General features: G+C 48.2%; 1 protein-coding gene across 2 annotated transcripts in view; it reads right to left on the reverse strand.

The window, feature by feature from the left end:
• The window catches only part of hdx (highly divergent homeobox), a 43,316-nt gene extending 30,105 nt beyond the window's left edge, over positions 1-13,211 (reverse strand). For both annotated transcript variants that reach the window (XM_041872902.2, XM_041872901.2), the window contains exons 1-2: positions 12,755-13,211; positions 10,342-10,488 (exon numbers count right to left, since the gene is read on the reverse strand). In XM_041872902.2, coding sequence (XP_041728836.1) covers positions 10,342-10,488; positions 12,755-12,823 — 216 coding nt within the window. In that variant the 5' untranslated portion in view covers positions 12,824-13,211. The remainder of the gene's footprint in view (positions 1-10,341; positions 10,489-12,754) is intronic.
• Between the last annotated feature and the right edge of the window lie 11,501 nt (positions 13,212-24,712).

Raw genomic sequence — 24,712 nt, forward strand, 5'->3', positions numbered from 1 at the left:
TGGGAGACAGGAACAGTCCGTGAGTGGGGAAGGAGTTGTCACCAGACCTGTTTAAGGGGGGCCACCCTGCCCGTTCACCGGGAAGGATCTAGCGCTACCTCCGACATATCCAATGTTCCGGCCTGTTACCACAGCCTGAAAGAGGTGTTCAACAAATCCAAGGCGACATCTCTACCCCCACACAGACCCTATGACTGCGCGATTGATCTCCTGCCTGGCACAGCACCTCCCAAGGGTCGTCTGTATTCACTGTCAGCCCCCGGAAAGAAAGGCCATGGAGGACTACATTAATGACTCTCTTGCCTCCGGGATAATTAGACCGTCGTCTTCCCCCGCAGGAGCGGGATTCTTCTTTGTCGGCAAGAAGGACGGTTCTCTTCGTCCATGCATAGATTACCGGGGTCTGAACGACATCACGGTTAAGAATCGCTACCCACTGCCCTTACTTTCGTCTGCCTTCGAACTGCTGCAGGGAGCCACTGTATTCACTAAGCTGGACCTTCGCAATGCCTACCATCTGGTGCGGATGAGGGAGGGAGACGAATGGAAGACAGCGTTCAACACACCAACCGGCCACTATGAATATCTCGTCATGCCCTTCGGCCTCACCAATGCCCCAGCAGTTTTTCAAGCCCTAGTGAATGATATCCTCAGGGACATGCTAAATACGTTCGTATTTGTGTACCTTGACGATATTTTAATATTCTCAAAGACTCTGTCAGAACACACGCACCACGTCCGGTTGGTCCTGCGCCGCCTGCTGGAGAACTCTCTTTTCGTGAAGGCAGAGAAGTGCGAGTTCCATGCCAAGACCGTTTCATTCCTGGGGTATGTGGTGACCGAGGGCAGCATTCAGATGGATCTCACGAAGGTGTCGGCTGTCACTTCCTGGCCAGTTCCTGAGTCTCGGAAGAAGTTGCAACAGTTCCTGGGCTTTGCCAACTTTTATAGGAGATTCATCAGAAACTATAGCACAGTGGCTGCACCCCTCACGGCGCTAACCAGCACTAAACAACCGTACCAATGGACATCAGCTGCTGATAAGGCCTTCAATATCCTCAAGACATGTTTCACTTCTGCTCCCATCCTCCAGATGCCAGATGCAGCAAGGCAGTTTGTGGTGGAGGTAGATGCTTCGGACGTGGGAGTGGGTGCAGTGCTTTCTCAAAGAGCAGCTGAGGATGGCAAGATGCACCCCTGTGCCTTCTACTCCCGTCGGCTAACCCCTGCCGAATGCAACTACGACATTGGGAACCGCGAGCTGTTGGCTGTCAAGCTCGCCCCTTGAAGAATGGCGGCACTGGTTAGAGGGGTCAAAGGAACCATTCGTAGTGTGGACAGACCACAAGAACCTGGAGTATATCCAAACAGCCAGGAGGCTGAACTCCCGTCAACAGCGGTGGTCTCTGTTCTTTACGCGCTTCAATTTCACGCTCTCCTACCGCCCGGGATCTCGCAACATCAAACCTGATGCTCTTTCCCGGATGTTTCAGAAGGACGAGACCACCGCCATGACAGCTCCCATTCTTCCCAGCCACTTGGTCGTAGCGGCCCTCACCTGGGAGATCGAGAAGCAGGTCATGGAGGCTCTTCGGGACCAGCCAGGTCCAAGCACCAGCGCCCCCAACCGTCTGTTTGTTCCAGCAAATCTCAGGTCACCTGTGATTCAGTGGGGGGCACGAATCCCGTCTGGCCTGTCATCCCGGCATCACTCGCACCCTTCATCTGGTCCGCCAGCGGTTCTGGTGGCGGGGGATGAGACGGGATGTCCGAGAATTCATCCGAGCTTGTCCCACTTGTAACCGAAACAAGACTCCCAACCAGCCTCCTGCTGGGTTGCTGCAACCCCTACTCATACCCAAGAGGCCCTGGTCCCACGTTTCACTGGACTTTGTTACGGGCCTTCCGCCCTCTGACGGACACACAGTCATCCTTACCATTGTTGACCGCTTTAGTAAGATGACCCACTTCGTGCCCCTTCCCAAACTACCCTCTGCTAAAGAGACCTCCCAGGTGGTCCTGGAACATGTGTTTCGTATCCATGGCCTACCCCAGGATATAGTGTCAGACCGGGGCCCGCAATTCTCAGCAACCTTTTGGAAGGAGTTCTGTCATCTCCTTGGGGCCACCGCCAGCCTATCGTCTGGATTCCACCCGCAGTCAAACGGCCAGACTGAACGCATGAACCAGGAGCTGGAGAAGGCACTGAGGTGTGTGGCTTCCCAAAATCCCCGGGCCTGGGCTCAACACCTGCTCTGGGTGGAATATGCCCATAATTCACTCACCAGTTCCTCCACCGGGCTCTCCCCCTTTCAGTGTGTCTACGGGTATCAACCTCCACTGTTTGCCAGCCAGGAGGCGGATGCCACCTGTCCGTCTGCTCTTGCGTATGCCCGCCGCTGCCGCCGCACTCTGGGCCCAGGCTCGCACTGTGCTCCTGAAGTCTGGAACCAGCTACGCCGTCGGTGCCAACCGACGGAGGACCCCAGCACCTACTTACCGGGTTGGTCAGAAGGTCTGGCTGTCTGCCCGGGATCTGCCGCTGCGGGTTGTATCACGAAAGCTGGCCCCTCGCTTCATTGGTCCTTTTCCTGTGCAGAAAGTCATCAGTCCAACGGCGGTCCGACTTCAGTTGCCCGCTTCCATGCGGGTCCACCCCACCTTCCACGTCTCCAAGGTCAAGCCGGTCCATGAAAGTCCCCTGGTCCCTGCAGCTCCGGCGCCACCTCCTCCGCGCCTCGTAGATGGCGGTCCTGTCTTCACCGTCCGGCGGCTGCTCCGCTCTAGGCGAAGGGGTAGGGGTCTCCAGTACCTCGTTGATTGGGAGGGATATGGTCCAGAGGAGAGGACCTGGATCCCGGCCAGGAGGATAGTGGACCGGACCCTTATCACTGACTTCCACCGACTACATCCTGATCAGCCTGCAATCCGTAGGGGCCGTCCAAGAGGGGTTCCTAGCCGTCCGGCCCGCCCTGCTCCTGTCTCAGTGCCTGTCCTGTCTCCCGACCGTGACCCTCCAGCTCCTTCTGAGGATGAGGAGATTCACTCGGACCGCTCGGAGGAGTTCTGACCCGCCGCCTGCTCCCCTCCACCCTCCCGGCATGATGTTGTTCTTGGGACTTCTGGGGCCGTCCCTTGGAGGGGGGGTCCTGTCATGAGCACTCTCTCTCCCTGGTAGCAACATTAATTGCATTCAATTATCTTCCACTCTGCTCACCTCCCTCTCTCTACTCAGCCTAACTAGCTCCACCTGCCCTGCTCTGCTCTTGTTACCTGGCCAGCTGCACTGCATTTCCCACTCACCATCCTCACCTTGCCTCACTCTGTTCTAATTACTCTGCCAGCTGAACTGCATTTCCCCACTACCTCTCCCAGTATATCAAGCCCTGGTTTTCAGCCAAGCCCTGTCAGATCGTCTTCAAACCCGGACCAGTAACCTGCCTGTCTGCGCTCTGACTCCTGTTTGTGATACCGATCCTTTCTTGACTGCCTCCTTGTTCTACTGCCCCGTCTATCCCAACCTGCCTTCTGGACCTCGACTACTCTCCGATCTTCAGCCCCTCCGGTCTCCGACCACCAGATGAGCGTGCCCAGACGTTTCACCACCCTCAGCCCGATACGCCGCTCCATCACTGGGGAACACACACACTAAGCACTTGGACTGGACACCCCCGGACATTTGGTGACCCCCGGAGCACAGGTACCCACAGGAGGATCCTGAAAGACCCCTGACACCCCTGGGACTCCTCTTCCCGCCTGTAACCTTGAATAAAGAACTCTGAATTTGAACTTGCGCTCTTGGGTCCTCTTCTGTTCGTGACAATGGGATCAGAGCATGACAATGTTCTATTTATCGAGGGGGTGTTAGAAAGATTTTTCGCATTGAGAGAGGAACTGTTGTCACAATGTAAGTTTAAAAAACAGACTTGCTTGACTTCCTTTGTAATGAAAAAAAAATAAGTCTCCTTGCCTATGTAGCATATTTGGAAACTGAACGAACTGAATGCAAGCATGCAGGGGAAATACAAAAACATTCTACAGATGAGTGACCGAATCAGTGGATTCAGAGGAAATAATTCTTATTGGAGAGAGTCTTTCAAAAGCGAATTATGCCCCCTTCCTCGGCTGTGAATGTTTCTAACAGAAAACAACATCAGTAAGTGTCCCACATGAGTGATGACTGCTCACCTCCAACGCTTGGAAGAGCACTTTGGGACCTACTTCCCAATCCGTTTGACTGTGATCCTGGCTCAGTTGGCATGCTGGTAAGGGAAATCAAACAGCTGATCAAGCGCCCATGTGACGGCCAAATGCATTCATGGGTCACTATTGAGGAGTTTTGGTTCCTGACTCAAACAGAATACCCTGCCTCTGAGCATTAATGCCGCGTTCAAAACAACTGGTATCTCGGAACTGGGAACTCGAAAATCTCTGTCTTCCGATTTCAGTGTGTTCAAAACCACTGGTTACTTAGAAAAAAACGAACGCCGACTGAGAAAAATCGTTTTGAACGGTCATCCAACTCGGAAAATCCAACTCGGGAACTCTGGCCTCTTTCTAGAGCTCTGACTTTCTGACCTGAAGATCACTGACGTCATGATTTGACCTCGTATTCTTCAGAGTTCCCAGTTGTCTTGAACGCACCATAAAACTCATGGTACCTTTTGCCAGCTCATATCTGTGTGAAGCTAGATTCAGTGCTCTCGTCTGCATTAAAACCAAATATCGATCCAGGTTGGATGTGATGCTCACTGTCGACCACGCCCCCTGACTTTGAGAAGCTCCGATGCGACATGCATCAAGCACCAATCTCATTAGTGGTGGTGAGATAAGAAATATTATGTCAGACTAGTTTGAAATTGACTGTCATAGACCTACATTAAAAGTATGTAGTGGTGTGTTGAGAAGACAATCATAAATAGTGTTAGAATGTTTTTTTATTGACTGTCATAGTCCCAAATAAAAAAGTAAACATTGGCTGTTAATTACAAAAAAAATTTTTTACATGGTTGGGGTCGCAATAATTTACAGATATCAAAATTAGGTCATGGGCCAAAAAAGTTTGGGAACCCCTGTATCAGAGGGTTAACCCCTGTATTAGAGGGTTAGGGTTAACCCCTGTATTAGAGGGTTAGGGTTAGGCCCTGTATTAGAGGGTTAGGGTTAACCCCTGTATTAGAGGGTTAGGGTTAGCCCCTGTATTAGAGGGTTAGGGTTAACCCCTGTATTAGAGGGTTAGGGTTAACCCCTGTATTAGAGGGTTAGGGTTAGGCCCTGTATTAGAGGGTTAGGGTTAACCCCTGTATTAGAGGGTTAGGGTTAGCCCCTGTATTAGAGGGTTAACCCCTGTATTAGAGGGTTAACCCCTGTATCAGAGGGTTAGGGTTAACCCCTGTATTAGAGGGTTAGGGTTAACCCCTGTATCAGAGGGTTAGGGTTAACCCCTGTATTAGAGGGTTAACCCCTGTATTAGAGGGTTAACCCCTGTATCAGAGGGTTAGGGTTAACCCCTGTATTAGAGGGTTAGGGTTAACCCCTGTATTAGAGGGTTAGGGTTAACCCCTGTATCAGAGGGTTAGGGTTAACCCCTGTATTAGAGGGTTAACCCCTGTATTAGAGAGTTAGGGTTAGCCCCTGTATTAGAGGGTTAGGGTTAACCCCTGTATTAGAGGGTTAGGGTTAACCCCTGTATTAGAGGGTTAGGGTTAGCCCCTGTATTAGAGGGTTAGGGTTAGCCCCTGTATTAGAGGGTTAGGGTTAGCCCCTGTATTAGAGGGTTAGGGTTAGCCCCTGTATTAGAGGGTTAGGGTTAACCCCTGTATTAGAGGGTTAGGGTTAGCCCCTGTATTAGAGGGTTAGGGTTAGCCCCTGTATTAGAGGGTTAGGGTTAGCCCCTGTATTAGAGGGTTAGGGTTAGCCCCTGTATTAGAGGGTTAGGGTTAGCCCCTGTATTAGAGGGTTAGGGTTAACCCCTGTATTAGAGGGTTAGGGTTAACCCCTGTATTAGAGGGTTAGGGTCAACCCCTGTATTAGAGGGTTAGGGTTAACCCCTGTATTAGAGGGTTAGGGTTAACCCCTGTATTAGAGGGTTAGGGTTAACCCCTGTATTAGAGGGTTAACCCCTGTATTAGAGGGTTAGGGTTAACCCCTGTATTAGAGGGTTAACCCCTGTATCAGAGGGTTAGGGTCAACCCCTGTATTAGAGGGTTAACCCCTGTATCAGAGGGTTAGGGTCAACCCCTGTATTAGAGGGTTAACCCCTGTATTATAGGGTTAGGGTTAACCCCTGTATTAGAGGGTTAACCCCTGTATCAGAGGGTTAGGGTCAACCCCTGTATTAGAGGGTTAACCCCTGTATTATAGGGTTAGGGTTAACCCCTGTATTAGAGGGTTAACCCCTGTATTAGAGGGTTAGGGTTAACCCCTGTATTAGAGGGTTAGGGTTAACCCCTGTATTAGAGGGTTAGGGTTAACCCCTGTATTAGAGGGTTAGGGTCAACCCCTGTATTAGAGGGTTAGGGTCAACCCCTGTATTAGAGGGTTAGGGTTAACCCCTGTATCAGAGGGTTAGGGTTAGCCCCTGTATTAGAGGGTTAGGGTTAGCCCCTGTATTAGAGGGTTAGGGTTAGCCCCTGTATTAGAGGGTTAGGGTTAGCCCCTGTATTAGAGGGTTAGGGTTAACCCCTGTATTAGAGGGTTAGGGTTAGCCCCTGTATTAGAGGGTTAGGGTTAACCCCTGTATTAGAGGGTTAGGGTTAACCCCTGTATTAGAGGGTTAGGGTCAACCCCTGTATTAGAGGGTTAGGGTTAACCCCTGTATTAGAGGGTTAGGGTTAGCCCCTGTATTAGAGGGTTAGGGTTAGCCCCTGTATTAGAGGGTTAGGGTTAGCCCCTGTATTAGAGGGTTAGGGTTAGCCCCTGTATTAGAGGGTTAGGGTTAGCCCCTGTATTAGAGGGTTAGGGTTAACCCCTGTATTAGAGGGTTAGGGTTAACCCCTGTATTAGAGGGTTAGGGTCAACCCCTGTATTAGAGGGTTAGGGTTAGCCCCTGTATTAGAGGGTTAGGGTTAACCCCTGTATTAGAGGGTTAGGGTTAACCCCTGTATTAGAGGGTTAGGGTTAACCCCTGTATTAGAGGGTTAGGGTTAACCCCTGTATCAGAGGGTTAGGGTCAACCCCTGTATTAGAGGGTTAGGGTTAGCCCCTGTATTAGAGGGTTAGGGTTAGCCCCTGTATTAGAGGGTTAGGGTTAACCCCTGTATTAGAGGGTTAGGGTTAGCCCCTGTATCAGAGGGTTAGGGTCAACCCCTGTATTAGAGGGTTAGGGTTAGCCCCTGTATTAGAGGGTTAGGGTTAACCCCTGTATTAGAGGGTTAGGGTTAACCCCTGTATTAGAGGGTTAGGGTTAACCCCTGTATTAGAGGGTTAGGGTCAACCCCTTTATCAGAGGGTTAGGGTTAACCCCTGTATTAGAGGGATAACCCCTGTATTAGAGGGTTAACCCCTGTATCAGAGGGTTAGGGTTAACCCCTGTATTAGAGGGTTAGGGTTAACCCCAGATTAGAGGGTTAGGGTTAACCCCTGTATCAGAGGGTTAGGGTTAACCCCTGTATCAGAGGGTTAACCCCTGTATTAGAGGGTTAACCCCTGTATTAGAGGGTTAACCCCTGTATCAGAGGGTTAGGGTTAACCCCTGTATTAGAGGGTTAGGGTTAACCCCTGTATTAGAGGGTTAGGGTTAACCCCTGTATCAGAGGGTTAGGGTTAACCCCTGTATTAGAGGGTTAACCCCTGTATTAGAGAGTTAGGGTTAGCCCCTGTATTAGAGGGTTAGGGTTAACCCCTGTATTAGAGGGTTAGGGTTAACCCCTGTATTAGAGGGTTAGGGTTAGCCCCTGTATTAGAGGGTTAGGGTTAGCCCCTGTATTAGAGGGTTAGGGTTAGCCCCTGTATTAGAGGGTTAGGGTTAGCCCCTGTATTAGAGGGTTAGGGTTAACCCCTGTATTAGAGGGTTAGGGTTAACCCCTGTATTAGAGGGTTAGGGTCAACCCCTGTATTAGAGGGTTAGGGTTAACCCCTGTATTAGAGGGTTAGGGTTAACCCCTGTATTAGAGGGTTAGGGTTAACCCCTGTATTAGAGGGTTAACCCCTGTATTAGAGGGTTAGGGTTAACCCCTGTATTAGAGGGTTAGGGTTAACCCCTGTATTAGAGGGTTAACCCCTGTATCAGAGGGTTAGGGTCAACCCCTGTATTAGAGGGTTAACCCCTGTATTATAGGGTTAGGGTTAACCCCTATATTAGAGGGTTAGGGTTAACCCCTGTATCAGAGGGTTAGGGTTAGCCCCTGTATTAGAGGGTTAGGGTTAGCCCCTGTATTAGAGGGTTAGGGTTAACCCCTGTATTAGAGGGTTAGGGTTAACCCCTGTATTAGAGGGTTAGGGTCAACCCCTGTATTAGAGGGTTAGGGTTAACCCCTGTATCAGAGGGTTAGGGTTAGCCCCTGTATTAGAGGGTTAGGGTTAGCCCCTGTATTAGAGGGTTAGGGTTAACCCCTGTATTAGAGGGTTAGGGTTAACCCCTGTATTAGAGGGTTAGGGTTAACCCCTGTATTAGAGGGTTAGGGTTAGCCCCTGTATTAGAGGGTTAGGGTTAACCCCTGTATTAGAGGGTTAGGGTCAACCCCTGTATTAGAGGGTTAGGGTTAACCCCTGTATCAGAGGGTTAACCCCTGTATTAGAGGGTTAACCCCTGTATTAGAGGGTTAGGGTTAACCCCTGTATTAGAGGGTTAGGGTCAACCCCTGTATTAGAGGGTTAGGGTTAGCCCCTGTATCAGAGGGTTAACCCCTGTATTAGAGGGTTAACCCCTGTATTAGAGGGTTAGGGTTAACCCCTGTATTAGAGGGATAACCCCTGTATTAGAGGGTTAGGGTTAGCCCCTGTATTAGAGGGTTAGGGTTAGCCCCTGTATTAGAGGGTTAGGGTTAGCCCCTGTATTAGAGGGTTAGGGTTAACCCCTGTATTAGAGGGTTAGGGTTAACCCCTGTATTAGAGGGTTAGGGTTAACCCCTGTATTAGAGGGTTAGGGTCAACCCCTGTATTAGAGGGTTAGGGTTAACCCCTGTATTAGAGGGTTAGGGTTAGCCCCTGTATTAGAGGGTTAGGGTTAACCCCTGTATTAGAGGGTTAGGGTTAACCCCTGTATTAGAGGGTTAGGGTTAACCCCTGTATTAGAGGGTTAGGGTTAACCCCTGTATCAGAGGGTTAGGGTCAACCCCTGTATTAGAGGGTTAGGGTTAGCCCCTGTATTAGAGGGTTAGGGTTAGCCCCTGTATTAGAGGGTTAGGGTTAACCCCTGTATTAGAGGGTTAGGGTTAGCCCCTGTATCAGAGGGTTAGGGTCAGCCCCTGTATTAGAGGGTTAGGGTTAACCCCTGTATTAGAGGGTTAGGGTTAACCCCTGTATTAGAGGGTTAGGGTTAACCCCTGTATTAGAGGGTTAGGGTCAACCCCTTTATCAGAGGGTTAGGGTTAACCCCTGTATTAGAGGGATAACCCCTGTATTATGGTTAACCCCTGTATTAGAGGGTTAGGGTTAACCCCTGTATTAGAGGGTTAACCCCTGTATTAGAGGGTTAGGGTTAGCCCCTGTATTAGAGGGTTAGGGTTAACCCCTGTATTAGAGGGTTAACCCCTGTATTAGAGGGTTAACCCCTGTATTAGAGGGTTAGGGTTAACCCCTGTATTAGAGGGTTAGGGTCAACCCCTGTATTAGAGGGTTAGGGTTAACCCCTGTATTAGAGGGTTAACCCCTGTATTAGAGGGTTAGGGTTAACCCCTGTATTAGAGGGTTAGGGTTAACCCCTGTATTAGAGGGTTAACCCCTGTATTAGAGGGTTAACCCCTGTATTACCCGCACCACGCTGAAGTCCCTACGTACCCGCACCACGCTGAAGTCCCTACGTACCCGCACCACGCTGAAGTCCCTACATACCCGCACCACGCTGAAGTCCCTACGTACCCGCACCACGCTGAAGTCCCTACATACCCGCACCACGCTGAAGTCCCTACGTACCCGCACCACGCTGAAGTCCCTACGTACCCGCACCACGCTGAAGTCCCTACATACCCGCACCACGCTGAAGTCCCTACATACCCGCACCACGCTGAAGTCCCTACATACCCGCACCACGCTGAAGTCCCTACATACCACGCTGAAGTCCCTACATACCACGCTGAAGTCCCTACATACCACGCTGAAGTCCCTACGTACCACGCTGAAGTCCCTACGTACCACGCTGAAGTCCCTACATACCCGCATCACGCTGAAGTCCCTACATACCCGCACCACGCTGAAGTCCAGTTTGGTCTCCTGAGCACACTGAAGGATCAGCTGGAAGCAGCTCTTGCTCTGATTGGTCATCCCGTTGTCATAGTAGCTCTCCAGGACTCGCTGCTGCTCCAGTGTGAACACAGACCTCAGGTTCATCTGACGGAGACACGGCATTGGTCAATAAACTAGCCAATGAAAACAGACAACATTGAGTTCACTAGCTCTTCCCTTCAAACACAAATGTGCTTCTAGTCTATACACAGTCTATATGTAGACCTACAGTGAGGGAAAAAAGTATTTGATCCCCTGCTGATTTTGGCCACTGACAAAGAAATGATCAGTCTATAATTTTAATGGTAGGATTATTTGAACAGTGAGAGACAGAATAACAACAAGAAAATCCAGAAAAACGCATGTCAAAAATGTTATAAATTGATTTGCATTTTAATGAGGGAAATAAGTATTTGACCCCTCTGCAAAACATGACTTAGTACTTGGTGGCAAAACCCTTGTTGGCAATCACAGACGTCAGACGTTTCTTGTAGTTGGCCACCAGGTTTGCACACATCTCAGGAGGGATTTTGTCCCACTCCTCTTTGCAGATCTTCTCCAAGTCATTAAGGTTTCGAGGCTGACGTTTGGCAACTCAAACCTTCAGCTCCCTCCACAGATTTTCTATGGGATTAAGGTCTGGAGACTGGCTAGGCCACTCCAGGACCTTAATGTTCTTCTTCTTGAGCAACTCCTTCGTTGCCTTGGCCGTGTGTTTTGGGTCATTGTCATGCTGGAATACCCATCCACGACCCATTTTTAATGCCCTGGCTGAGGGAAGGAGGTTCTCACCCAAGATTTGACAGTACATGGCCCCGTCCATCGTCCCTTTGATGGGGTGAAGTTGTCCTGTCCCCTTAGCAGAAAAACACCCCCAAAGCATAATGTTTCCACCTCCATGTTTGACGGTGGGGATGGTGTTCTTGGGGTCATAGGCAGCATTCCTCCTCCTCCAAACACGGCGAGTTGAGTTGATGCCAAAGAGCTCCATTTTGGTCTCATCTGACCACAACACTTTCACCCAGTTCTCCTCTGAATCATTCAGATGTTCATTGGCAAACTTCAGACGGTCATGTATATGTGCTTTCTTGAGTAGGGGGACCTTGCGGGCGCTGCAGGATTTCAGTCCTTCACGGCGTAGTGTGTTACCAATTGTTTTCTTGGTGACTATGGTCCCAGCTGCCTTGAGATCATTGACAAGATCCTCCCGTGTAGTTCTGGGCTGATTCCTCACCGTTCTCATGATCATTGCAACTCCATGAGGTGAGATCTTGCATGGAGCCCCAGACCGAGGGAGATTGACAGTTATTTTGTGTTTCTTCCATTTGCGAATAATCGCACCAACTGTTGTCACCTTTTCACCAAGCTGCTTAGCGATGGTCTTGTAGCCCATTCCAGCCTTGTGTAGGTCTACAATCTTGTCCCTGACATCCTTGGAGAGCTCTTTGGTCTTTGCCATGGTGGAGAGTTTGGAATCTGATTGATTGATTGCTTCTGTGGACAGGTGTCTTTTATACAGGTAACAAACTGAGATTAGGAGCACTCCCTTTAAGAGTGTGCTCCTAATCTCAGCTCGTTACCTGTATAAAAGACACCTGGGAGCCAGAAATCTTTCTGATTAAGAGGGGGTCAAATACGTATTTCCCTCATTAAAATGCAAATCAATTTATAACATTTTTGACATGCATTTTTCTGGATTTTGTTGTTGTTATTCTGTCTCTCACTGTTCAAATAAACCTACCATTAAAATTATAGACTGATCATTTCTTCAGTGGGCAAACGTACAAAATCAGCAGGGGATCAAAATACTTTTCTCCCTCACTGTACACAGTGGACAAAACATGCTTCTAGTCTATACATAGTCTGTATGTAGACCTACACTACCATTCAAAAGTTTGGAGTCACTTAGAAATGTCCTTGTTTTCAAAAGAAAAGCAAATTTTTTGTCGATTAAAATAACATCAAATTAATCAGAAATACAGTGTAGACATTGTTAATGTTGTAAATGGCTATTGTAGCTGGAAACGGCTGATTTTTAATGGAATATCTACATAGGCGTACAGAGGCCCATTATCAGCAACCATCAGTCCTGTGTTCCAATGGCACGTTGTGCATCCGGGATGCTGACCTTCTAGGCAGAGTTGCAAAGAAAAAGCCATATCTCAGACTGGCCATCTTAATCTTTTATTTTTATATTAGAATATAAAGGCTAACTCATAGTGCAGGTGGTCTGGTTTCTCTACCCACAGTCTTTATGTAACCATACAGTATATAATAGGTATATTAGAATATAAAGGCTAACTCATAGTCCAGGTGGTATATTAGAATATAAAGGCTAACTCAGTCCAGGTGGTCTGGTTTCTCTACTTACCGTCTGTAGGCCTCGTTTCTCCTGCCATTCCTCCATGGTGCTGCAGGAGGAGGAGGGCAGATCAGCCATCCAGCAGAGCCAGGAGCAGGGCCACGAGCAGGGCCACGAGCAGGGCCACGAGCAGAGCCAGGAGCAGGGTTAGGGTTAGGGTTAGGAGCAGGGCCACGAGCAGGGCCACGAGCAGGGCCAGGAGCAGGGCCACGAGCAGAGCCAGGAGCAGAGCCACGAGCAGAGCCAGGAGCAGGGCCACGAGCAGGGCCAGGAGCAGGGCCACGAGCAGGGCCACGAGCAGGGCCAGGCTGGGGTTAGGTCTAGGCAGCAGAGCCAGGAGCAGGGCCACGAGCAGGGCCAGGAGCAGGGCCACGCTGGGGTTAGGTCTAGGCAGCAGGGCCAGGAGCAGGGCCAGGAGCAGGGCCAGGAGCAGGGCCAGGAGCAGGGCCACGAGCAGGGCCAGGAGCAGGGCCAGGAGCAGGGCCACGAGCAGGGCCACGAGCAGGGCCAGGAGCAGGGCCACGAGCAGGGCCAGGAGCAGAGCCACGAGCAGGGCCAGGAGCAGGGCCACGAGCAGGGCCACGAGCAGGGCCACGAGCAGGGCCAGGAGCAGGGCCACGAGCAGGGCCACGAGCAGGGCCACGAGCAGGGCCAGGAGCAGGGCCACGAGCAGGGCCACGAGCAGGGCCAGGAGCAGGGCCACGAGGTCTAGGCAGTAGGGCTGGGGTGGGGTTAGGTCTAGGCAGTAGGGCTGGGGTGAGGTCTAGGCAGTAGGGCCGGGCCGGGGTTAGGTCTAGGCAGCAGGGCCAGGCCGGGGGTTAGGTCTAGGCAGTAGGGCTGGGGTGGGGTGGGGTTAGGTCTAGGCAGTAGGGCTGGGGTGGGGTTAGGTCTAGGCAGTAGGGCTGGGGTGAGGTCTAGGCAGTAGGGCCGGGCTGGGGTGAGGTCTAGGCAGTAGGGCCGGGCTGGGGTGAGGTCTAGGCAGTAGGGCTGGGGTGGGGTGAGGTCTAGGCAGTAGGGCCGGGCCGGGGTTAGGTCTAGGCAGCAGGGCCAGGCCGGGGTTAGGTCTAGGCAGTAGGGCTGGGGTGGGGTTAGGTCTAGGCAGTAGGGATGGGGTGGGGTTAGGTCTAGGCAGTAGGGCTGGGGTGAGGTCTAGGCAGTAGGGCCGGGCTGGGGTTAGGTCTAGGCAGTAGGGCTGGGGTGAGGTCTAGGCAGTAGGGATGGGGTGGGGTTAGGTCTAGGCAGTAGGGCTGGGGTGGGGTTAGGTCTAGGCAGTAGGGATGGGGTGGGGTTAGGTCTAGGCAGTAGGGCTGGGGTGAGGTCTAGGCAGTAGTGCCAGGCTGGGGTGAGGTCTAGGCAGTAGTGCCAGGCTGGGGTGAGGTCTAGGCAGTAGGGATGGGGTGGGGTGAGGTCTAGGCAGTAGGGCCGGGCTGGGGTTAGGTCTAGGCAGTAGGGCTGGGGTGAGGTCTAGGCAGTAGGGCCGGGCTGGGGTGAGGTCTAGGCAGTAGTGCCAGGCTGGGGTGAGGTCTAGGCAGTAGTGCCAGGCTGGGGTGAGGTCTAGGCAGTAGTGCCAGGCTGGGGTGAGGTCTAGGCAGTAGTGCCAGGCTGGGGTGAGGTCTAGGCAGTAGTGCCAGGCTGGGGTGAGGTCTAGGCAGTAGTGCCAGGCTGGGGTGAGGTCTAGGCAGTAGTGCCAGGCTGGGGTGAGGTCTAGGCAGTAGGGCTGGGGTGGGGTGAGGTCTAGGCAGTAGGGCTGGGGTGAGGTCTAGGCAGTAGGGCCGGGCTGGGGTGAGGTCTAGGCAGTAGGGCTGGGGTGAGGTCTAGGCAGTAGGGCTGGGGTGAGGTCTAGGCAGTAGGGCCGGGCTGGGGTGAGGTCTAGGCAGTAGTGCCAGGCTGGGGTGAGGTCTAGGCAGTAGGGCCAGGCTGGGGTGAGGTCTAGGCAGTAGGGCCAGGCTGGGGTGAGGTCTAGGCAGTAGGGCCGGGCTGGGGTGAGGTCTAGGCAGTAGTGCCAGGCTGGGGTTAGGTCTAGGCAGTAGGGCTGGGGTGAGGTCTAGGCAGTAGGGCCGGGCTGGGGTGAGGTCTAGGCAGTAGGGCCGGGCTGGGGTGAGGTCTAGGCAGTAGGGCTGGGGTGAGGTCTAGGCAGTAGGGCCGGGCTGGGGTGAGGTCTAGGCAGTAGTGCCAGGCTGGGGTGAGGTCTAGGCAGTAGGGCCAGACAGGCCTATGGCCAGGCAGCAGATACCCTCTGTCCGGGGGTTACGGTGGTCTGGCTGCAGTACTGGTCATGCTAGCTCGGTCTCCTGGGCTGCGGGGTGCAGGAGCTGAGACATGATGTGGTGTCTTTGTCTCTCTGAGGTTCTGCAAGACAAGAGAGTGTCATCAGTTAGAGTGGAATTAATGTAAATCTCTTTGCAGCTTTTCCATAATTGACTGCTTTATATGTTTATATTTAGAGTTGTCATATCATTTTTATAACATCACACTTCTTCTATGGTGGTGTGTTTTAATCATAGAGAATGATAGAGGACTCTTCTTTGTTTCTGTCCCATTGTGGCGTCTGTGAGGGCATGGGCAGCACCATTAAGGTCATCTCCATTTTGGTACATTTTCTGCTCCTACTACTTCTATGAATTGGTAAACAAACTGAAAGTGTGCACACTGCCACCTAGAGTATGTTGTTTGAACAGGTATAAAGCCAAGGTTGGCGATTTACTGCCACCTGCAGTTATGGAATGTTTGCTCACCACTATAATTCATTGGCTGATCCCTCCTGATGACCTGGATGGAATCATGTGATCCTTCCTTAACCAATAGGAAGTCCCGCCCAGTTGACTACTTCAAAATGGTGAAAGTCCTCAATGGCGCTGCCCATGCTAAATGGGCTTTTGGGCACTAGTGGTCTCTATCTATCTCTATGGTTATAATAGACTGGAAGAGAGCTGTCACATGATCTCCCGAGTGGCGCAGTGGTCTAAGGCACTGCATCGCAGTGCTAGCTGTGCCACTAGAGATCCTGGTTCGAATCCAGGCTCTGTCGTAGCCAGCCGCGACCGGGAGACCCATGGGGCGGCGTGCAATTGGCCCAGCGTCGTCCAGGGTAGGGGAGGGAATGGCCGGCAGGGATGTAGCTCAGTTGATAGAGCATGGCGTTTGCAACGCCAGGGTTGTGGGTTCGATTCCCACAGGGGGTATGAAATTTTTTTATGTATGCACTAACTGTAAGTCGCTCTGGATAAGAGCGTCTGCTAAATATGTAAAAGTATTGGGGGCGGCAGGTAGCTTAGTGGGTAAGAGCGTTGTGCCAGTAACCGAAAGGTCGCTGGTTCTAATCCCCGAGCCGACTAGGTGAAAAATCTGTCGATGTGCCCTTAAGCAAGGCACTTAACCCTAATTGCTCTGGATAGTTGGACAGGTAACACACCTGTGGACATTTCATACACTCAGATTATAAAACCATAGTAGTAGAGTAGAACTAGCTAATTGAGTGGGACCTGGATCAGAGCTAGCTAGTTGAGTGGGACCTGGATCAGAGCTAGCTAGTTGAATGGGACCTGGATCAGAGCTAGCTAGTTGAATGGGACCTGGATCAGAGCTAGCTAATTGAATGGGACCTGGATCAGAGCTAGCTAGTTGAGTGGGACCTGGATCAGAGCTAGCTAGTTGAATGGGACCTGGATCAGAGCTAGCTAGTTGAGTGGGACCTGGATCAGAGCTAGCTAGTTGAGTGGGACCTGGATCAGAGCTAGCTAGTTGAGTGGGACCTGGATCAGAGCTAGCTAGTTGAGTGGGACCTGGATCAGAGCTAGCTAGTTGAATGGGACCTGGATCAGAGCTAGCTAATTGAGTGGGACTTGGATCAGCGCTAGCTAGTTGAGTGGGACCTGGATCAGAGCTAGCTAATTGAATGGGATCTGGATCAGAGCTAGCTAATTGAATGGGATCTGGATCAGAGCTAGCTAATTGAATGGGATCTGGATCAGAGCTAGCTAATTGAATGGGATCTGGATCAGAGCTAGCTAATTGAATGGGATCTGGATCAGAGCTAGCTAATTGAGTGGGACCTGGATCAGAGCTAGCTAGTTGAGTGGGACCTGGATCAGAGCTAGCTAGTTGAGTGGGACCTGGATCAGAGCTAGCTAGTTGAGTGGGACCTGGATCAGAGCTAGCTAGTTGAATGGGACCTGGATCAGAGCTAGCTAGTTGAATGGGACCTGGATCAGAGCTAGCTAGTTGAATGGGACCTGGATCAGAGCTAGCTAGCTGAGTGGGACCTGTCCAATCCTTCTTTGGTAGCATGTGAGATCTGAAGGATGTGTCTGGTTACTACCACCAAATCAGCGTATCGACTATGTGGAGCCATGCAACTACTGTAACGCGTTATAACTTGGAGGTTGCAATAACGCAACTTGCTAGATTGCTAGCTAGCTAACATTTGCCCTAGCAAGTCATTAGCTAGCTATAGCTAACGTTAGCACACCTCAATCAACACAAGCTAATGCTAGCTAAGTGTCAGCATCCCAAATATATATATATATGTATATAGCTACTAGTTAGCTAGCTAAGCAGTCCCAAAGTTAGAGAAAATAGTCTAGATGCGTTGTTGAAAAGCTATTTGTCTTGATGATGCCGCTAACTAGCCAGTCTAGGGGCTTCCATCTTCCCCCTCCCGTTTCAGCATTTTACCAAGCTCACTGCGCATGGCCACTGAATGAAAAAATGGAAACATTGCAAAGCGAATTGATGTAGAAAACGCACATCCACCCATTCCGCCACAAGGGCAGAGAGAGAGGAGCAGATAGGATTCTCACACAGAAAGCAGAATGATCTAACTTTCCGACAGCTAGTTTAAAGACAGTCAACAACCAGCTGAAAGCGCCGCAACACAACAATAATGCCTACAGCACGCCATACTAGAAAGACAGGCCGTGTCAGCCATAACCAGGCCACTACAGCCGAATAAACTTTTCCTTTAAATCTCTGATTTCTCCCGTCCTAACATGGTCACTCTCTCTGACCCCTGCCTACAGCGAACCGAAGCCGGACCTCGTCGAAATCTGGCACAGTGAAGTGTGAAATCAGTTTGGCATGTACCTGTTTTTGTCGTCAAATCAAACGACCGCTCGAATTCATCAGATTTCTTCAGCAGTCCCCTAGCCAGACAATGAAATCAAAACGTCCGATCATCAATTCTAATCATGATCGTGACGTATTCGCAAACAGGAGCCAATTAGATCTCGAAATCAGGGCTGTGCCATTCAACCCAGTGATGTCCCGCCCAGCGGTGACTTTGTGGGGAGGAGAGAGAGAGAAAACATTTATACTGAACAAAAATATAAACGCAACATGAAGTGTTGATCCCATGTTTCATGAACTGAAATAAAAGATCCCAGAAATGTTCCATACCCACAAAAAACGTATTTATCAATCTTTTATAAACCACATTTGTTTACATCCCTGTTAGTGAGGAAATCCCTCTTTGACAAAATAATCCATCCACCTGACAGGTGTGGCATATCAAGAAGCTGATTAAAGAGCATGATCATTACACAGGTGCACCTTGTGCTGGGGACAATAAAAGGTCACTAAAATGTGACTCGTTTGTGCGCCAATTGTGCACCGCCCCATTAGTCTCCCGAGTGGCGCAGTGGTCTAAGGCACTGCATCGCAGTGCTAGCTGTGCCACTAGAGATCCTGGTTCGAATCCAGGCTCTGCTGTAGCAGGCCGCAACCGGGAGACCAATGGGGCGGCGCACAATTGGCCCAGCGTCGTCCAGGGTAGGGGAGGGAATGGCCGGCAGGGAGGTAGCTCAGTTGGTAGAGCATGGCATTTGCAACACCAGGGTTGTGGGTTTGATTCCCACGGGGGGCCAGGATGAAAATAAAAAAGAATAATGTATGCACTAACTGTAAGTCGCTCTGGATAAGAGCGTCTGCTAAATGACGTAAATGTTTCAGGAAACAAGGCGTATGTCGCACGTCACTACTTCACAGGAGAGGCATTTGAATGAAAACATTTTTTTAAATGCGTTTTTTGGCAGAAATGCCTTCTGGAACATGTGAATTTTCATGTGCTTTAATAACAAACTTGTATGCCATCTCTAATTACAAATTATTTTATTATTTTACGAGCCTAGTTGGTTTAGCCACGGAAAAAGACAGGAACCTTCCCGCTAGCCATGATTGGCTGAGATAATGGCTGGGCTAGACATGCTGAGAGATGAGTTCGGATTGGTCTGCCATGCATCATGCTTCTGTCTATAACAAGAGCTGCTCGGTATGTGTAGCTAATCCTTTCTCACGCGGCTTTTTTGAAAGATATCATGAAGAACTGCAACGTGGAAGTTGACAGAGTTTTAAAATTATTGGAATGCCCGGTGGAAGCAGAGTATGATAGCTAAGGAGATGGAGAAATTCTGGCGTTTGATTGCAAATATTATGCGGAGGGAGTCGAAAAGAGAACACCTGTCTCCGGATTACATCTCTAAACTATGGGCAACCATGGCATCCATGACAGAGAAGCATTCATCCATGTATACGGGTAAGAGAGTCAAGCTAGCTACATTTTCAGATATTGTATGTTTCAAATTTTGTCACAAAGTCGTTTTCATTGCAAGTTAAAGCGTACTGTTAGCCAGCTAGCTAACGTTAGCTGACTGGCTCGCTAGCTAATGTTACGTGAATGACTCCACTATGCAAGTAATCATTTCACTGTACCGTTTACACCATCTGTATCCTGTGCATGTGACAAATAAACTTTGATTTTATTTGATATAGTGTATGTTTACCATAGACGGTAATGTGAAGAACAACATGACCTGCACCAAAGTCAAATTAGGATATAACGTTAGGTCAACGAGACAGTGTCCAAGTTCTACAATTCTCCAGTAGAATGCCCTGCTTTTATTTCATCACACTCACAACCGTAAACTATTTTCTGTAATTAGCTCACCATTAACTTGTAAATAATTATCTTGTTGTGAGTTTATTTTCCTGTAATAATTAATACAAATTAGCTAAAGTTAAGGCGTTGTCAGCTATGATATGGTCATTATTTGAACTGGCTAGCCAGCTAACGAGCTAGAAATGAACCAAAACATTGTTTAGAAAGTTGCTTTTAGTTGCCTGGTCTGCTAGATTGACATATCCTAAACCCATTTTGGTCCTCTGTAGCTCAGCTGGTAGAGCACGGCGCTTGTAACGCCAAGGTAGTGGGTTCAATCCCCGGGACCACCCATACACAAAAAAATAAATGTATGCACGCATGACTGTAAGTCGCTTTGGATAAAAGCGTCTGCTAAATGGCATATTATTATTATTATTAAACGGATGGGTTTATTGGTGTTAAAATACACCAGTTATGCTATTTTGGACGACCAGGCTGCTGATGTCATGCAACCTGTCGTTTTTGTGTTTATACTTTTTCATAACGACAAGTTTGAGTTGGTCAGTAAAGATGTAAAAGAGTTGAAGGTAAGTCTTGAAATGAGTGACGATAATGGAGAAAGATACAAAAAAGCTAAAAGGGACGGTCACTAAGATAGAAACGGACATTAAGGGAGAAGGCTTCCATGACATTTACATTTTTAGTCATTTAGCAGACGCTCTTATCCAGAGCGACTTACAGTTTGTGAGTGCATACATTCTTTTTTTCTATACTGGCCCCCCGTGGGAATCAAACCCACAACCCTGGCGTTGCAAACGTCATGCTCTACCAACTGAGCTACATCCCCTGCCGGCCATTCCCTCCCCTACCCTGGACGACGCTGGGCCAATTGAGCGCCGCCTCATGGGCCTCCCGGTCGCGGCCGGCTACGACAGAGCCTGGATTCGAACTAGGATCTAGTGGCACAGCTAGCACTGCGATGCAGTACCTTAGACCACTGCGCCACTCACAGACTAGATCGATGAGATATATCAAAAGAATCAAAGGTCTGACTGCTCGGAGATGCTTGGCAAAAATGTTTACAAAGGGGGACCAGAGTGTTTGTCTCAGGAGAAGAGGGTGGATCTGATCTCCATCACCTAGGACTTGACATAGGTTAATCAAATCTCCAATTTTTGTCAATTTTTGCTCAATCTTGCATGCTTTCTGAAACAGCTATAACTGTATATGCATTCGTAAATCAGGTCCTTTCTTGAGTTGGGCTCTGGGATGTAACAACCGTTGAGCATCTGAGTTTATGGTTGATTGTGGAGGAAAGGTGTTGAGTGTGTTAGAGTGTGTGCGTGTGTGTGTGTGTGTGTGTGTGTGTGTGTGTGCGTGTGTGTGTGTGTGTGTGTGTGTGTGTGTGTTTATCCCACATCTGTTGCAAGGGGGTAAGGATGTTAGGGAGAATATAGGATGAACCACAATAATTGTTTGCTAAAATAAGAATTGCTTCACAAAAATGTAATGTAATACAATGGCAATCCGGGTTATAGGTAACAATCCTTCGCATGAACTGCCAACATTATTACGCATATTAATTGATAATGATGGAAATTAAGATATGCAAGATATTTTAATAGATATGTGTTTTTAATAGCTACAGTTGAAGTCGGAAGTTTAAATACACTTAGGTTGGAGTCATTAAAACTTGTTTTTCAACCACTCCACAAATGTCTTGTTAACAAACTATAGTTTTGGCAAGTCGGTTAGGACATCTACTTTGTGCATGACACAAGTCATTTTTCCAACAATTGTTTACAGACAAATTATTTAACTTATAATTCACTGTATCACAATTCCAGTGGGTCAGAAGTTTACTTACACTAAGTTGACTGGGCCTTTAAACAGCTTGGAAAATTCCAGAAAATGATGTCATGGCTTTAGAAGCTTCTGATAGGCTAATTGACATAATTTGAGTCAATTGGAGGTGTACCTGTGGATGTATTTCGAGGCCTACCTTCAAACTCAATGCTTCTTTGCTTGACATCATGGGAAAATCAAAAGAAATCAGCCAAGACCTCAGAAAAAAAATTATAGACCTCCACAAGTCTGGTTCATCCTTGGGAGCAATTTCCAAACGTCTGAAGGTACCACATTCATCTGTACAAACAATAGTACGCAAGTATAAACACCATGGGATCACGTAGCCATCATACCGCTCTGAAAGGAGAAGCGTTCTGTCCCCTAGAGATGAACGTACTTTGGTGCGAAAAGTGCAAATCAATCCCAGAACAACAGCAAAGGACCTTGTGAAGATGCTGGGGGAAACAGGTACAAAACTATCTACGTCCACAGTAAATATCGACATAACCTGAAAGGCCGCTCAGCAAGGAAGAAGCCACTGCTCCAAAACCGCCATAAAAAAGCCAGACTACAGTATGCATCTGCACATTGGGACAAATATCATTCTTTTTAGAGAAATGTCCTCTGGTCTGATGAAACAAAAATAGAACTGTTTGACCATAATGACCATCGTTATGTTTGGAGGAAAAAGGGGGTCGCTTGCAAGCCGAAGAACACCATCCCAACCGTGAAGCACGGGGGTGGCAGCATCGTGCTGTGGGGGTGCTTTGCTGCAGGAGGGACTGGTCCACTTCACAAAATAGATGGCATCATGAGGAAGGAAAATTATGTGGATATATTGAAGCAACATCTCAAGACATCAGTCAGGAAGTTAAAGCTTGGTTGCAAATGGGTCTTCCAAATGGACAATAACCCCAAGCATACTTCCAAAGTTGTGGCAAAATGCCTTAAGGACAACAAAGTCAAGGTATTGGAGTGGCCATCACAAAGCCCTGACCTCAATCCTATAGAAAATGTGTGGGCAGAACTGAAAAAGGGTGTGCGACCAAGGAGGCCTACAAACCTGACTCAGTTACACCAGCTCTGTCAGGAGGAATGGGCCAAAATTCACCCAACTTATTGTGGGAAGCTTGTGGAAGGCTACCCGAAACATTTGATCCAAGTTAAACAATTTAAAGGCAATGCTACCACATACTAATTGAGTGTATGTAAACGTCTGACCCACTGGGAATGTGATGAAGAAATAAAAGCTTAAGTAAATAATTCTCTCTACTATTATTCTGACATTTCACATTCTTAAAATAAAGTGGTGATCCTAACTGACCTAAAACAGGGAATTTTTACTAGGATTAAATGTCAGGAATTGTGAAAAACTGAGTTTAAATGTATTTGGCTAAGGTGTATGTAAACTTCCAACTTCAACTGTATATATATATATATATTGAGGTGATAGCATTGGAAATGCTTATGGCGGTTGACCTGCTTCGGTTTTGTGGGTGGCACTGTGTGTTATTTTCGAAGGATGGGTCCTGGCCTCTCGGGGCCTTAGGGATCCGGAGGGACGGGGGTGGGATGCCTATCACTGGGATGACGGCTCAACTTGGGATGGGGAGGGGCTTTAGCGGGGGGAATAGTGGAGAACAATTGGAGGATTACTTAGTAGCAATGCAAATATCATGGTACAGCTATATGGACACTCAATCATTATGGTATTTTTTATTGGTAAATGTACAAACACATATCATGATAAATAGATTTGAAACCTGTATCTCATTATGGTAAGTGGTGAAATAAGTATAGCCAGTTATAATTGTAATGGCTTAACAGATAATAACAAAAGAAGAACAATATTTACATGGCTCCAAGAGAAGGAATATAATATCTATTGTTTACAGGAAACTCATTCAACAATTCTAGATTAAGTTGTGTGGAAAAAGGACTGGGGGGGGGGCAAAATATACTTCTCCCATGGGCAAAGAAACTCAAAAGGGTTGATGATATTAATTAACAATAATTTCAATTATTTAGTCCAAACAGATCCGCAAGGTAGATGGATGGTTTTAAATATGTTATTGGACCATAAACAAATATGGCTCATTAACCTTTACGGACCAAATAATGATGATCCACACTTCTTTGACAATATATATAATTAATATCAACCCTGCAAGCAATACAAGACTAACCCTAACCCTATTATTATGGTGGGAGATTATAATACTGTTTTAAATAGCTCAATGGACCGTAAAGGAAATCACACTACAAACTATCACCCTCATGCTCTTAAGGAAGTCGTGAATTTCATGGATACATTAGAACTAGTAGATATATGGAGGCTTAAATATCCTGATCTAGTGAGATATACATGGCGGAGACTCAATCAAGCTAGTCGTCTTGACTTCTTTCTTATGTCATTCTCATTGGCACCAAAAGTTTAAAAAGTGTTGATAGGGGACAGAATGCGGTCGGAACATCATATAATTGGCATATACATTACTCTTACTGAATTTCCACGTGGGCGAGGATATTGGACATTTAATCAAAGCCTATTGGATGATAACTTGTTTTTAACTAGGACAGAGGAATCTATAACAGATTTTTTTCTGACATAACAAAGGTACAGCAAATCCCCTTATTGTATGGGACACTTTTAAATGTGCCTTTAGAGGCCATGCAATTCAGTACTCATCTCTAAAACAAAAGCAATTTAGGTCAAAAGAGTCCATACTAACAAAGGAAATAGAGGGTCTAACAGAACAGATAGATAGCAATAAAAACTGGCTTAGAATACATTAGAGGAAAAACAAAAAATAAATGGAGAAACTTATTCAAGAAAGATCAAGTGTAATATATTATACAAATAAAGCAAACTGGATGGAATATGGGGAAAAATGCATTAAAAATAATTTACTGAAACTGGTTACACTCATGAATCACCCATGATTCACCAAATTATATTTTGAAGGAGGAAGCAAAGTACTTTAAGCATATGTTTTCGTTTCAGTCTCCTCCATCTCCTCTAACTGAAGCTAATTGTAGGAATTTTTCTGTATTGATAATGTAAAATTAACAGCCATACAGAAAGACTCATGTGAAGGTGAAATTACAGAGGAGGAACTTCTTGATGCAATTAAATACGTAAGTCCGGGAAAACTCCAGGGTTGGATGGCATACCAGTCGAGGTATACCAAACCTTTTTTGATATACTCAGAGGACCGTTATTAGCATGTTTTAACCACTCCTAT

This window comes from Coregonus clupeaformis, unplaced genomic scaffold, assembly GCF_020615455.1.
Source record: "Coregonus clupeaformis isolate EN_2021a unplaced genomic scaffold, ASM2061545v1 scaf0832, whole genome shotgun sequence".
NCBI classification, from domain to species: Eukaryota; Metazoa; Chordata; class Actinopteri; order Salmoniformes; family Salmonidae; genus Coregonus; species Coregonus clupeaformis.